Source organism: Nymphaea colorata, chromosome 9 (genome assembly GCF_008831285.2).
Source record: "Nymphaea colorata isolate Beijing-Zhang1983 chromosome 9, ASM883128v2, whole genome shotgun sequence".
Classification (NCBI taxonomy): domain Eukaryota; kingdom Viridiplantae; phylum Streptophyta; class Magnoliopsida; order Nymphaeales; family Nymphaeaceae; genus Nymphaea; species Nymphaea colorata.
Window position 1 is genome coordinate 2,591,205 of NC_045146.1, and position 15,947 is coordinate 2,607,151.

Consider the following 15,947-nt stretch of genomic DNA (forward strand, 5'->3'; position numbering starts at 1 on the left):
ATTCACGGGCTGGATACTCGGATTTACTGAATGTTAAGACCTCTTTTTAGTTGGGCATGGTAAAGAAACTAGGACGGCCCAAACAATAATCGGGTTCAGGCTCGGCATGCAATTTTGTTTCTGAGAAGCCTTAGCTTGAAACAAAGGCTCATGATATTTATGGAGCTCTGGCCTATAATAGCAATAGTTTGGGACTTTTTATTTCATTTGACTGTACATAAACTACTGCGTTTATGTAGGCTAAATATGCACCGACTAGTAATCCAAGCAGGTGTAACGTAGGCAACTTTTTAATTTTTGAGATTTTTTTCTTCAAAGTTTAACTCTAATCTAGAGCTAGTAGCGCATAATTATTTGCATTGTTGTGACTGACAGATCCATCCCTAACATAAGCTCTTCCAAGATATATTCATCATATGCTGCTTTAAGCAAAATTCACAGCGTACGATTTGAAAAGCATTCGGTTATCTTCCTATTATTAATTCACCACTTTTTTAAGGGCAATGTTATCACTTTAATTGATGTTACTCTCAATAATTAAATTGAAACACTTGAATGTTAAGGCAGGAACAGGCTTGTTAATAGCATACTTCTTCTACAGATCTGGAAGGGAGTTGGAACAATATCTTGTTCCTAAAACCTCTATTTTCTATTGGCTTCATAGACTGGTTGAAATGGGGATGTGGGTAGGCTGGATGTACCAGTGAATGTTCCTAAAAGTAAAATCGCCAAAAGAGCTCTAGTAAGTGAGAGATGGTCTATCAATAGCTAGACAAATGAAGATGCCATGATCTCAACTACCAAAACTTTTTTTGGAGGTTTCTTGCTTTTCCCTTCAACCTATCGCAAGAGAGGTAGTGTTTGGGCTCCATCCTTCTGCTTCAATCACCTTGCCAAAAGATTCTTGCACCAGTGGAAAGACTTCATTCGATTCGTGGGTACCAAACCTATCTCTCTGTATAGTAATCTTGTGTGGCTGGTTTACCCCCTTCTGCAATAAGTTCAACACTTTCTAAATCTTTTCATCCTTAGCTCCGAATCCTCCATCCTTTGATGAAAAGATACACACTGAGTGCATCGGTGCATTGGTCATTGCACCTTTCCACAAATTTGACCTCTTGCAGCACTTGCAGAAGAATAGAGCTGCGCTTCACCTTTCTGTCTTCCCCATCAAGACCAAGGACGGCCCTTAAATTGGTTGGACTAGGATAGGGAGTCCACTGTGGAACTGAAGGCTCCTTTTAGTCTAACCTCACACTCGGCAAGCATTATATCCTTCTCTCCGGCTCAAGACTTTTTCATGAAATAAGTGGATCCTTTTTTATCACTCAAACAAAGTTAGTCCGTTTGCCTCTAAATGCCATAAGAGACGAAGCACAGTCCAACACAGTCAAGGTTACAGCTTCGCTGACCATAATATTGCATGTACGAGAGACAAAGATTCAAACACAAGCAAAGGTGAATAGCTAATGTACCTCACAATCAATGCAAGAAAGTTTCTATACAGACAAAGAGTTCTAACACAAGAAAGAAAAATCAAAGATTCCAAAAACAAGATCCGGCTGCAAAATAATATCACCAAAAACTCAATTTGTTGCATATGTGATAAGGAGGGAGGAGGACCTCCAAGGAGCCTTGCACTTTTGAGTTTCTAAAATCATAAAGATATGAGGTTGTGCAAGTGCGCTAGCAGACCAGCCATAACAGATTTGCAAGTCTACGAATGCCTGGTACTCTGCCAGCATTGAAGGGAACGGACTACTGTTCCCAATTGTAGGGACCACTTTTTTAGGCTTGCAGGCATGTGTACATGAATATACAAACAACACAATAATGTTCCACCCATGCTTAATCCTTCATCCCAGTATCAACTCAAGGCTACCTTTCATCAACCAGCTTCTTCAACTTTTTCTGCACTATTTTCTCAAATTCAGCATCCGATGTTGAGAGCAGCTGATTAAGTAACAGTCTTACTCCTAACTCTTTCATGTGTTTATATCTTGGTTTAATCCTCTGTTCCAATCTGTAGCCAAAATACTGAGGAAACTTGACAAGATCGGATTTTTTATAATCTGTTGTCAGAAAGAATTCCCATTTTGGATGCAAATTCTCAGCCAAACTAAAGGTATATAATGTTCCGTATCTTGATACAATCGTTGTTACCTCCTCCATAGCAAAACCTTTCTCCAGAAAAAAATCAGTTACAGGTTTCAAGTTAGCCTCTATGCTTAGACCAAATGCCTGAGGTGCTCGTTGAAGCAAAACCGCAGCATTGACCCCCAAGGATTCAAAGTATTCGCCTGTGGGTCTCAGCTTATCTTCCACACTGTAACTGACAATATGTGGACACCTTGTCAATATCTTCCCAATGACTTCTGCTGAAATACCCAGTTCTGCTAGATAGTCTACCGATGCTTTTACTTTCTGTCTGCTATAAGTAAGCAATGCAGGGAACCTATATATAACCTTTGCCCATTGCCTTTTATCAACACCCAAGCTTTCTAAGTATTTCATCATAGGCATCAAGTTTTCTGAGAAGCTAATACCACACAGTTGAGGCCTTTTAAAAATAATGCTGGGTATGTCCGATTCCGGTACCCCAAGTTGAATAAGGAGCTCGACTACTGGCTTGATTTTTCCATCCAAGCTGTAGTATGCAAACGATGGAAACCTTCGAACCATATCCTTGATCTGGCCATGATCCAAGCCAATCCCCAGGAGGTAGCGCACTTGCATTGGGAGTTGGCCATCAGAGTCCAAGTTACTAACCTTGGAGAGGGCCTTTTTTTTCTTCATGTCAATCTTTACACTTGGAGGTGACAATTGGGATGATCTCTCTTTCCCAGGAGGATTTGGGAAGTTCTCAACAATGTCTACCAGAACCTCGCCATGTTCTTCAAGTAGGGATTCAAGGTAGGGAACTAGAGCTTCTCTGATTTCAAGAGTGGTCAATTCTCTTCCTGAAATGATGAGGATGTGGCAGTCATAAGCCATGATTACATCCACAAGAATAAGATAGAAAAAACCGAGTGAAGGAAATCCCAACCTACTAGATAGCGTGATTTATGGACTGAGTGCAGTCTAGAGATTAGATGCCGAATGAAACAATCTGATTTGTTAATTGTTCTTGCTGTAGTTGCATAGCTCAAACCCAATTTCCGCAAGAATAGGGATAAAACAGCCTTTGCCTCTTCTTTTTCTGCTGCCAGGAGACTTGAAGAGACTGCTGTAAAGGTGCTGGATCCATCTAAGTCATGATCAGCAACTATATCATACAAAATGCCATTGCATTATTGAATATGACAAGATGAAATTGCAAAAACCAATATGACTTGCATTTGATAGAAGCTAAAATAGGCAAGAATATGCATTAAACTTAATAGCTTCAATACCAAGTTTGCTGACATTAGTGGCCCCCAAGTTCATTGACTTCAGGCTAAACAAGTATCAGCGAGAAACACCATGATAATGTGAATGTCACGACATTTTGAAAATTTCAAAAAAAAAGTGCTATTTTCCTTTAAAAAATCATTCATGTCATCATGCGTGATGTAGAAAGAAAGGAAGAAAAGAACAGAGAGAAGAAAGCAAGAAATAAGACAGGAAAGAAAGAAAGAAATGAGCAAGGAAATAAAAGGAGATAAAAAAGAAAGAAAAGAAGGAGAAAAGAAGGAGAAAAGAAGAAAATAAATGAAGAGAAGAGAGAAAGGAAGAAAGGAGGAAAAGGGGAGAGGAATCAAGGAAGAAAGAAAGAAGAAAATAATGAAAGAGGAAAGAGAGACAGAAAGAACCAATTTTTAAGATTTGTCTCAATTTCTGTGAAAGTTATCAATATTTTCCCGAGAAAAAACACTTCTTTCAAAGGAACTCTTGACACAACCTTGCCAAGAAATTGCTGAGAAGTCAGAACTATACTTGTGACTATGATTCAGTTGACATTATTCATTAAAGTCACTACACATGCAATGAACATGTCTTCTGGCTGATAAACTCAAACAAAAGTTGATATGAAATGGCAGCTACAAGAATGCAGATGTAACGCAAGGAGTTCAGAAGCCAATCTAGCAGGTGGAAAACATGACTGCCATACAGAATGCTTAGGAAGTGATGTTAACAGAAGCATACGGAAGTGGGAAGCACCAAATAAGCAATGCAAAAAAGGAGAAGGAAATACATGTGGGACTTAAGAAATATCCATTTCTTCAGGTAAAAGAATAAAAGAAGCCAGAAAAGTATGTTTTTTTCAGAAAGTGATTTCAGTAATAATAAGTTTTTCCAGCATGCACAACCTTTTGAACTTTGTTTGTTGCTCAGTATAAAGCTAACGGCCAAAGTACTAAGTAAAGCCTAATACCTGATTTTGCTTGGCAGGCAGTGGGCTGCCTAAAAAATTTCACTCTCAACCTGCAAAACCAAAATAAAGTAGCATTAGATTTTCTTAAACTAAATACTGAAAATCCCAAAAATATGTTTGACATAATGGGAGAGACTCTAGAAAAACAATTTGTATTTTCTGCAGCACCACCTCCATGACAAGAATATGAATTGTGATACACGATAGAGTCACATACTGGATACTGTATTAAAATGCCTCCAAATATGAAGTCATAGGTATGGCATAGACATATGAACAATAACACCGAGGGATATAAGCATTTTTTCTACCTCCCATCAGTCTCTGATTCTGCTGTTACACTATAAGTTAAACATAGCATGCTGTCCGAAGCCCCTCATATTCACAAGGGCAAATGTAGATTTATCTTCCAGCTCTTAATTTAGTACCCATTGTATTTTTTCTGAAATGAGATGTTTCCGAAATATAACTCATGTTCTTAATTCAATAAAAGCTGAAAACAGACAAAGCAAAACACAGATAAGGTATAGTATACATCTATTATGTACAAACTACTTTTGGCTCCCTCTATACCATTACATACATGTATAAACATGAACTTTCAGAATTGTTATGTATTATCTACTTAGTAGAACATATATTTCAGGCATGTTGTAAAGCAATCAAAATCAACAGCTGACACAAACACATCAAAACTTGATAAGGAAAATAAAAAATTCCGTCATCATTGATTTGGTCCAAATTATCAGTTTCAGAAATTAACAACATTAATATATGGATATAGTGTAACACCCGAGAAGTTTAGTCCTGTATCGAAGATTGTGAGGGATCTTCAAAGGCTTATAAAGGGAGGCCATTAATGAGATGATTGTCCTGGTTCCTAGCCTTTTTAGGATTGAAACCGAAACTGCTAGGAGGCGGTTTGGGATCCGTCGAACCAGGGGCCCGAGCCCGAGAGTGGGTTGGGTTGTTACAGTGGTATCAGAGCCGGTTCAACACTCGGACCTAGGATCCCACACGCGCGGACGCATGTGCCTTAAGGGGGGTGGATTGTAACACCCGGGAAGTTTAGTCCTGTATCGAAGATTGTGAAGGATCTTCAAGGGCTTATAAAGGGAGACCATTAATGAGACAATTGTCCTGGTTCGGAACCGAAACTGCTAGGGGGCGGGTTGGGATCTGTCGAACCAGGGGCTCGAGCCCGGGAGTGGGTCGGGTTGTTACATATAGCTTTTCAATCAGGCAAAAAGTGCATGTAGCTTGCTTCTCTCATGCGAATAAGGTGTTTAAAGGAATTTTTTCCAGTGATAAAAAGGAGACAAAATCAGGCACAAATACTTGTGTCTATACACAGGGATATAGACCAAATATACCATGCCAAGCAATTTGTATCCTTTAGTTTCCACATGAGATGTGATCAACATGATTGATTTTGTAAGGATAGATCTTGGACTGTTCATAGGATGCATATAATGTCTATGTACAAAGGTCTGAAAAGCAAAGGTCAAACAACTTCATAAATATATTACTCTCAAATATCATGTTTTTCAGTTGAATAACATGGTTCAAGTATCTATTCTTAGCAAAAGGTTCACAATGAAAATGACTATGGTTCTAGATTTCTAAAGTAATTATTTGAAATTTCACTAAAATATGTGTATGTTTGTGCGCATGCATGAATGAGTTCAGCCACTCCTAACTTGGAACTGGTTTTTTCACCCCCTGTATTCTCTCTCACTCTCTCCCCTATTTTTCGTCTCCCCCTTCCCTTTCTTAATTTTTCCATCTACACAACTATCATCCCTGCCCTAGGATTGGTGGATCCTAGGGAAAGCAGGGGACCTGAGAAGCCAGTCGCATAATGGAACCGGTTTTAATCATTTTCCATCATGAGTGCTTTACTCAAGTGCCTGTAGCAATAACATAGTCTGAATGTCACATCTGTGAAAATCACATTAAGGTTATAGTTTCTGTTCATTTAGTTTGACATTGAAGCAGAATTTCTGAGACCAGTGATTAGGTTTAAAATTTTGGGGTTTAACTGTTGAGGTTGTAGAAGGTTTACAGCCATCTAAATAATTTTTCGAGGCAAAAGCTGTTGAATAGGTGGGTTCAGCAAAACAACATACACCCAATGAAGGTACTGGCATCTTTCCGCATGTGCCAGATGGGATGGGAACTTCCTAAGTGTTCTTTATGATACAGGAAATATTACAGCTTCCGATTTTATATAACCAGTTTTCCTCGTTGCAGTATTAAGGCACTTTGAGTAATGTTAGTCAGTGAATTTGAAGGCTCCGTGTGGAGTTGATCCATCAGATGTCAAGTTTGGCTGCCAGTATGAAGTGGATGCACGGATAACCGACAATGGCAATCTCTATAAGGCAAAACTCAGGTGATGCTAATTTCTATAAGACAAACAAGCAATTTACAGCGATCCACAGCCCCTTTCGGATCCCCAGATGACCAAACCATTTCCCCTACAGCACACTATTTATGGAATTAACTATGTATAGTAAGCTACATGTTTTTGCCTTTTCCGTTTCATAAATAGGTAACTGATAATGCAGCAGGAGAAAGGAGAATATCTATTGCTTAGTTGTACATCGTCAGGGCTTTCACAGTACGATTTTTAAATTCAGTTCCAGAGATTCTCTTGTTCTCCCCCTGCATCACACTCAACCAATCAACCTTCACTAACCACGAAAACTCATCACAAAGAAAAGAATCCCTATAGTGCCCATAAACTAATCACCGACCAGCAAATGAAACCGGCACCTAGAGCTTTCAGCACAAACACATATCGCAACTTGCAACTATTTCTCTTCGAACTCAACAGTAACAACATTGGTGTCATTATAAACTGAAAAAAGAATCACCCAGCTCTTCAATTCGACGCCAATTGCATGTCTCAACTAAAATGGTGCTCCCCAAACCCCCAAAGTTGAAAAATAAAGGAAAGGAGATAAACCCAATTAGGCTAACAGCTTAAAGCACAAGCTAACAGAGAGATATTTCCTTAGAATAAACGGCAGACAGGAAAACAAAAAAAAACTAAAAAACTAAAAGAAGAGAAGGAGGGGGTTGTGAAAAAAAGGTGGGAAAGCACCTTATCACGGAAGTGGGGGGAACCAGTATAGGCATGGTTGGGAGCTCAAACACTAGTTGCTTTGGAGCATGAAGTACAGAGAAAGCTTCCATCTCTTCTTCTTCTTCTTCTCCACTCTTTGGCTGCCTCTAATCGACAAGTATAAAAAAGGCACAAAGGGAAGGGTGGGGTTCTTCCCGTCGCTCGCTCCTATTGGACTGCGTTACCGCGCCTTCTCTGACATATTGACATCCAAGATTCTAGTTCTTCTGCAAATAGATAGGCCTGTTCTGCTACCCCTCTCCATGCTCTCGGGCGGGATCGGATATTTGAAAAGACCCGATCGATCGCACAAATCCAGATTCAGCAGCAGCCCATGCTTCCGTTGTGGACGAGCGGCCGAGCCCGTGGGACTATCCTTCAACATGCCGACCACTCTTTTTTTTTTTTATCTCCCTTGCATTGTCCGGTGGAGATTCTACCGGGCAAATTTGATCGTGTTGTTTCATCATACTGTGGAGATTTTATTAGGGTAAGTTTAATTGTCAAGAAATTTACTTTTTAGTGGGTTAATTTGAAATTAGAAGTTCTGGGTTTTCAGTTGGATGCTTTCCCATAATCTTGAGAGCCAGTATAACTCAACCTAGTCTCTAGGGTCTCTAGGTGTATAGCATAGTTGGTTGATAGGTTAGTGAGAGCTAGTTGTTAGTTTGATTTCTATAAGTTTTACTCCTTTCATTCCTTAGTAACCTAACAAGGCTGTCAAGTCAAAGTATTCAAATGAATGACAAAGTTCCTTGTTGGCCCAAAAGAAAGCACATTGAACGGGCCCAACCGACCCTAGAGTGCTTCTATTTTGGTGCTCAGGCTTAAAGCAGGACTCATGATAGTGATCCATGAACCTCAAGTATACATTGATCATCAATCTTTTTTTTAAGATTTCAGATGTATCCATGTTCCCAAATCATTGCTAGTTTGAACCTCACTCAACAGACTGGTATCGGATTGAGAGGATCACTGCTCATGCATTTGCTCAAGCTCATTCAGATAACTAAGCCATTTCAAGCATGATATTGCTAATTAGGTAGTCTTGGTTCAAATAGAGAAAATATTTGAACATGTGGCAAGTAAACTTAAGAATGTAATCAAATATTCCCATTCATCTCTTAGTCAAGCCCAGACTACTTCGACTAGTTTTCTCTCTTATCCTCCAAATTTCCTTCAAACATATTTGAAGTATGAGTAAAATCAAGTTGGTTCCGTTTAGGCTCGTGCAAAGATTGGTTCATTGAAGCTCGATCCACGCGCAAGTCAAATGAAGAAGCCATGCTTAAGCCGTGCTTCAGTTTAATGTGTATAAAGATGGCCATGGAAACATGTATTGTACCAAGACGGACCATGAGCTGACTTTTAAGACCATTGGCCTTAAACCAGGCTAAAAACAAGCTGCCCAATAAGTGTTTGTATTGCAGCGGCCCTTCTTATCCCCAAACCAAATTGTCAGAAACTCAAAAGAATGCCAAAATGGAAAAGGATCACATGGAAGTGCAAAGATTGGAACTTGATTTCAAAAATGCGTCTTACATTTCTCAACAGTTTTATGACATGCGTTTCCTGATCTACAAACTTGAATTAGACATCAGAAAACACTACTGAATCAAACTGAACCAAGCGTCAACTATGACCAATCCTGCTAACAAGTGGGTGTGCAAAATTTAGAAATATAAACAGCAGCTAACTTTAAATAAAACTAGCCTAGACTAATGGAGCTCCTCCATTGCTTTTCGCCCTCTGGTTAACACAGAGCTTCAACGGCCAAACTCATTGTGGGGAGACGGCAACTGCTCTTAAAATCTTCTTCAGAGACGGATACCGAGCAGCTCTCACGACCCAGGCATGCCTGCATAAACAGCAATAGTACTTCCTCTTAGTCTCTGACATACTATAGGCATCGGGTTGTCATTAAGGTGCAGACTCAGTGGATTCGGAGCCTACTCCATTAACACCTTATACAAATTCAAAGACAAAACTCTAGCGGAATCTTGTTCATGCTACCAATCCGCTAGGAGCTACTAGAAAGGATCTAACAGAAAGTTGCAAGAGTTTGCAGCCTGATGTATACTCGAGTTTGAATCCAGTCTGCTCTCAATTATATCCAATATTTCAATTTTGAATTCAATCTGAACTCTGAAGTGCATTCAGAATTCAGATCGTATTTTAATCATCCGAATGTTGAGATAGATGGATTGAACAGTTTCATTTTTAATTAAAACAAAAATGAGTTCAGGCCCCTCGTTAAAAGAGGGAGAGGGAGACAGCATACCTTCTCCAAGATTGATTGGGAGTCGGGGGCATGGCAGCTTCCGATTTTAAAGGCACCACAAGACCCTTGCGGGTCACCAAAGGATGCGAATTTGATGGATGATATGGTTCTTCCAGATGGGCATTGCAGGTGCACCAACTGCTTATCATCCCCACTTCCCTTAGAAGAAGCAGAGGAACACAATCTGTCATTGTGAACTGTCTTGAAAGACACACCAGAGGGTTCCCCTCCCACTTCCTCGAACAGCACCAAAGTGTTGCTACCTTCTTGGAGCCATGATCTCGGAACATGGTACCTATCAAGCATAGGAACGGAAACATAAAATTTATACCAGATTCACAAAATGATTCACATTTATCCACGTAGGCTTGTGCTTTGAAACGTGATAAGATCAGAGCTTACCGTCTTTGAGTTGGTTCATCACAGCCAGTAGTGCACTTGCTTGGGCCATATGCTCCTTTGTAGTCACATGGCGTCGAGCACTCATTCTTAGGAGCCGTATACAGAGGCCAGTATCGACCAATGTTCTTCCCATTGACCCAAGCATACCCCTTCCCCATGCTTCCAAGATCAACAACTACAGCATCCTCACCTTCTGGTGCTTCAAACTCGGCCTGTCACAAATAAATGAAGTAAATCTGAGTCCCAGAAGTGCAGAAGGTTGGACATTTTCTCAACCACCAAAACCCATTTTGCGGACTGACATGTGAGAAAAGCAATAACATTTATGTATAGCAGTAAAGTGACAGCGGGAAAGCATATGACCTTGTACCAAGTTAGAGAGCTATTCCTTGGGAGGCCCTTTGTTCTCCATCTGAAAGTTTCAGGAGAGTTGGAGAGATCTTCTAGGCCTTTTAAGCCGGTCTGTTTAGCCAAAAACAGTTATCATTAGAAGTCTAGAGGCAAAATAATTTGCTATTATGGTCATTTTCAAGTGATAGTTACAAAATGACAAAACAAGGCTACCTTGTACATCCATAACTTTGAGGTCAAGTCCTTTGTGGCATTGTTTTGGCCCACAATTTCAACAGGTCCGCTGCTGATTCCAGCAGGGGCCAAGTCAAAGAAAGCTCCATAGTTCTATTCAAGAAGATCAAAAGAGCAGTAGACTTTAGCATAAGTTTGATGGTCTATGAATATTTTTATACATAAACATTTGCATATGTACTATTTGTGTTGTATAGTGACTGCACGTGCATTAGGTTATGTGTTAGAAGTCTATCTATATGTAGGTGCCTGCTGCAATTATTGAATTGTGTGGAGATGAATTTGTTACCTGGAGGCCAACGGTAACACTGAGAAGTGTTATGTAGTTCTTCCCTGGTTTGAGTTCAACTGGTTGCTCAACCACAAAGGTACCACGTCCATATCCAAATCCTGAGTTCCGAGCATAATAATAATAAGTCAACATTATGATGTCAGTCTAACTGGTTCGTCCATGCAGTGAGAGAGCGAGAGAGATCTCTTACCAACATGCACATGATTGACAAAAATATGGAGTGCGTGTCCAGATGTATTCACCCTCAAAACAACTTGGCCATTGTTCCAGAAAGGATCCTCCTCTGAGACATGAACACTGAATGCAGACAGTGAGCCATATTAGCAACAACTCATTGCTTTTAAACTAGCTTTTTAGGCCCAGGGCGAGGTACTGACTGGAAGATTTATGATGATAGAAACGAGTTTTATCAAACAGGAGGCCCTCATTCAGATCAATATATAGAATACCTCTACAGTTGAATACCATGACTGGAGCAGGACATAAATCATGGAGATCAAGATAGGCTTACCCAGTTGAATACCACAAGTAGTCACTGTGGTCTACTGTTGTAGAGATTTGTTCCAAAAGTTTCTGTGCAGGGAAGACATCTGGAGCCCTCAAGTTATAAAAAACCAGCTCCTTATGCCATTGCCAGTTTCTGAGTGCGTGGCCACTTGCATCTTCCTTTACACTGATGAGAGACGTGGGTACATTTACCTGAACCCAAAAACAAGGTCAAAATAACAATGGTAATTAGGAATATACTAGGTCAGGTGCTACCATGTGGTTCCATTAAAATTCATAGTGGACAATTACATTTCTCTAGGAACTAACCTTTGCACTGTTGAAAACAGCATTCTTGCAATCAGGCAATATACTAACAGACCAAGCAGGTAAAAAGTATTTGATCCCATTGAATGTAACTGTGGCATCAACAGAATCATTGGTATTACTCAAGAAACATCCAGATGTTCCGTCCTCTGTTTTGTAGATTGATGCCTGCAATGCCATCACGTTGAAGTTTTAGGTCATTTATTACGGACAACCTGAATTTGAACGAAGAAGCTTTACTAGAAGAGGAAGAAAAGAGAAACGAAGAAAAACTCAGGGGCTACCACTAGCTGATCTCCGAGGGTGATGTTCTGTCTTGTACCATAAGTAAGAGCCTTCTCCATCATCTTAAGAGAAGAATGAAGATCCTTCAAGTGCCCCCACTTTGGTTGTCTAGCATATCCTGCAAAGGCAGCACATATTGAGGATCTGATTTTGGCCATATCATGGTCATGGACGCACTTTTAATCTTTTTAAAGTACCATATTCATCAAGAGGTGCATCATAGTCATATGATGTAGTGATGAATGGGCCACCTGCACTTCTGTCAAAATTGGTTCCTCCATGATACTGCCATAATTAAAGTAGAAAAGAATCAGTTTCTTAGCATTTAACTTTGGAATAGAATGGATGAAAGCCTCTTTATGGTCTCAAAACGAACTTGGATGACATAATAAAACCTTAAATACACACTTAAAAAATGCAGTATACCGACCATGTAATAGTTTTGCAAGGTTCCGCCAGTTTGGAAAAATCTTGCCACAGCATAAGCAATATCTTCAACAGGTCTATGAGGATGAGTACCTCCATAGTTCTTGAACCTGAATGAGTAATTCAGAAAATTTTTCAAATTTACCAAGATTAGAGGGGAAATAAAAGTACGAAATAGTTAACACATGGAGATCCAAAACCAACCATCCAGTCCAATTCTCAGTCCACATCTTTGGGCTCGTTGAAGAGTTGGGCTCAAACTGGTCGCAGTAGAATCCATTACATGTGTTAATCTGTTTTGAATTGTTGGTTAATTCAATGTTCCGAATTAATATAAAGCCCAAGAAAAGGTTACAGAGAAACAAAACATTAAAAAAAAAAGAGAAATCACCATTGGTGGTGGTGCATCTGATTCTTGACACATGATCCATGGAACAGAAACATTCATAGAAAGAGCCAACTTCGCAGCCCAATTTAGATAAGCCTTTCCAGCATTGCCATAAGGTGAAATCACATTTCCATACTCATTTTCGATCTGAATTACCATCATTTGGTTAGAACTACTGCAATCAAGATAAAACTCCTGCAATCAAGAAGAAACACAATCATGCAGAGCTTTTTCTCTAAACACCTGGAGTAGGATGATGGGACCTCCTTGGGATGCCAACAGTCCAGCTTCCTTGATCATGTACACAATCTTCCTTGTGAAAGTAGCCATTTCATACTGGGAGAAAAAAAAAAAGGAAACGGAATGTCAATCATTCTCTCTCTCTCCCCCTGTGTGTGTGTGTGTGAGTGTGTGTGATGGCATTGAATGGCCTTTCTTACGTTTCCCATTCCGAGGTTCGAGGTTTGAGATTCTTGGTCAAGTAACAGTTGTGGCACCACCACCACTGAGAGAAATAACTTGCATGATTAGACTACTAACCTCAAACGCTGCATTGTTTGTTCTCATCTGCAGCCCGGGAATGTTATGAAGCCAAACGGGTAATCCCCTAAAAAATGCAGAAAATAAGATGGATTGCTATCTTCCGGCTCAAGTATCTTTTGAAACCGTAAGGAAGAACAATAATAATAAAAAAAAAAATCAAAATGTCATTGTCTGCCATCTATGAAATTCTCTGCAAGTAAGAAGATGTAAAACCAATGGGTTTTTATATACAAACCAATTATGTGATTTATCAGTTAATGAGAAGAAAACTCACCCATAATTCCATTCAGCACAGACATAGGGACCAATCCGAATTATTGCATATAACCCTGCTTGCTGGACAGCCTTCACGAACTTAATGAAATCCAGCCTGCCTTCAAAATTATACTGCACCATTCACATAATATTATTGTCATAAAATGTTGCTCCAAGTGAAAGGCGAGACAGTCATGGCTGAACATGAGCCAAGATTGAGAATGTTAGTTCGTGTTCATCAACGGGCTCAGAAGGTATATATGAGCTTGAAAAATTGACAGCTCAAACAAAAACAAGCGGAGCTCAAGTTCTGTTGACTGCTTTCTACTCCTCAGGAATGAGATGGAGCTTAATGAGGTTGGCTCAATCCAGCCAGCTCACTCAACCTCCTGGTGCACCAACATTAAGTAGTACCAAAGGAAGTTTGTTAAAGATCAAGGTTGCATACCTGACGACGTTCAGGCTCATGTGCATTCCAAAAAATGTACGTCTCGATAGCATCCAACCCTCCTTCCTTGGCCTTCTGGAACAACCCGGGCCACATCTGAAACAAAGATTAATGTTTGAACAAGTGAATCCTCATGCTAAATTTGAGATAACCTACAAACTATGTAAGAGGAACTCTCTCTCTCTCTCTCTCTCTCTCTCTCTATATATATATATATATAAGCTGACATCCGAATGACGGACGTCCGTAGGATTTCAATAAACCCGCACACTATGTAAGACATGCTTGGAAGACTTATGAGTAGACATGTTGGTGGATGGCTAAACATTTAAAAACTGTCACTATACCATAAACCGCTGTTAGTGTGTCCTCTATCTAAAAACTTTTAGAGAGGGATTTTAAATATTTAACCTTCTGGCATCATCTAGCGGCCGATCAGCTGGTTTCATTTCATTTACTTTATGCGTGTATTTTATGTGTATGTGTGGCAAGAACAACCTTTTCAAACTGAAAGTATTGATTTTCAAGCAGTAATAATATAGACACAAGTAGTAGTGGCTTCATGTTCGTGAGGGGAACGAAGACCACGCTTTGGCAATCAAACAGCACCGGCGAACATAAAAAGGCATGCACAAAACTAAGCACGATAGTAACGCGCGGGCTGCCATTAATGGCGCGCCTGCGGGAGAGACAGCTCACTGATCATCCTACCTCCGGCGTGCTGCGCGGGTAATGAATGGATCCCGAGATAATAATCCGGCGCCGGCCGTCGAGCAGGAGGCTCCTCCCGTCATGGCTAACCACGAGAGGCTTCCCCCCAGCGGCTACCCCAAAGAATACAGCTACAGAAAGAAGAACTATGGCGACCCTTAGTACTGAAGACGCCATTGTTCTCCTAAGAAAAAAGAGAAATCTAGCTTCTTCTTCTTCTATTCAAAGAAGAAAGACGAGCGGCACTCAGTGTAATACACCCTCCTAATTTATACAGAGAATTATAGTAGCGTTGTTGGTTTATGGAGACGCTGATTATCGTAAGCGGTAAAAGGTAGTTTTGATTTGGTCTTCCCTTGAAGTTCTGGATACGTGCGCAATAAAAGGTGAAGGATAAGGAGCCTGTATCCAATTGTTTACCAGCAAATTTGTGATCAGAGACCACTCTTTAGGCTGTAATGCCAAAGCAGGGCTTGATTTTCTCATTTTGCTGATACCCTTCTCGGATTTGCTGACAACCGCTAAGCAAACCCTCAACTTAAACTCACTTTGTGGTGGATTCGTATAATGACAATTTATGCATTTCAACATTCTCTTTGCAGAAAAAAGATTCTGCAGTACTGATAAAAAAGACAGGCCCGTCGCTTCCAAAATTAAAAAATGGAAGATGCATATTTGAAAAGGTAGCCAAAAGTTGGTGTTTAAATGAAAAAAAGAAATTCCTATACTTTATGTTTGCCGACGCACTGCCTATTTATTAGTTACCAACTTTCTTGACTTGCCTTATGCGTGGAAACTGATATGTAAATTGATTTCATTAATGACTGAGCTGGAGAGCGGCTGGAGTTGGGAGTGAAAATTAGGAATGTCAATATTGATCAAATTGATGCCAAAAAATTGGATATGAAAAAAATAATTAATATCGATTAAGAAATCAGAATGGATTCGGATCCAATAAATGGAATCATTTGGATTCAGATATACATAAATAGCGGATTCAAATCGAATTTATTTTACATTTTGAAAATTGGTAA

At 39.9% G+C, this 15,947-nt stretch overlaps 2 protein-coding genes across 3 annotated transcripts; both read right to left on the reverse strand.

The window, feature by feature from the left end:
- Window positions 1-1,441: 1,441 nt before the first annotated feature.
- Window positions 1,442-7,857, reverse strand: LOC116260466 (transcription termination factor MTERF5, chloroplastic). Of its 2 annotated transcripts, none has more exons than XM_031638833.2 (4): window positions 7,464-7,857; window positions 4,355-4,404; window positions 3,047-3,265; window positions 1,442-2,960 (listed from the first exon to the last, which is right to left on the reverse strand). In XM_031638833.2, exons 1-4 carry the CDS (start codon window positions 7,553-7,555, stop codon window positions 1,879-1,881), a joined length of 1,443 nt encoding a protein of 480 aa, XP_031494693.1. In that variant the 5' UTR covers window positions 7,556-7,857; the 3' UTR covers window positions 1,442-1,878. The 2 variants fall into 2 exon arrangements, with proteins under 2 accessions (XP_031494693.1, XP_031494694.1); XM_031638834.2 differs by having other exon boundaries at window positions 3,047-3,247; window positions 7,464-7,856.
- Window positions 7,858-9,043: 1,186 nt separating this feature from the next.
- Window positions 9,044-15,115, reverse strand: LOC116260465 (beta-galactosidase 15-like). The gene is made up of 19 exons (XM_031638832.2): window positions 14,914-15,115; window positions 14,203-14,298; window positions 13,774-13,886; window positions 13,497-13,563; window positions 13,200-13,292; window positions 12,960-13,103; window positions 12,773-12,861; window positions 12,573-12,678; window positions 12,340-12,427; window positions 12,142-12,260; window positions 11,861-12,025; window positions 11,556-11,743; window positions 11,235-11,341; window positions 11,042-11,142; window positions 10,732-10,845; window positions 10,531-10,629; window positions 10,168-10,379; window positions 9,766-10,060; window positions 9,044-9,342 (listed from the first exon to the last, which is right to left on the reverse strand). Exons 1-19 carry the CDS (start codon window positions 15,088-15,090, stop codon window positions 9,238-9,240), a joined length of 2,478 nt encoding a protein of 825 aa, XP_031494692.2. The 5' UTR covers window positions 15,091-15,115; the 3' UTR covers window positions 9,044-9,237.
- Window positions 15,116-15,947: the final 832 nt, after the last annotated feature.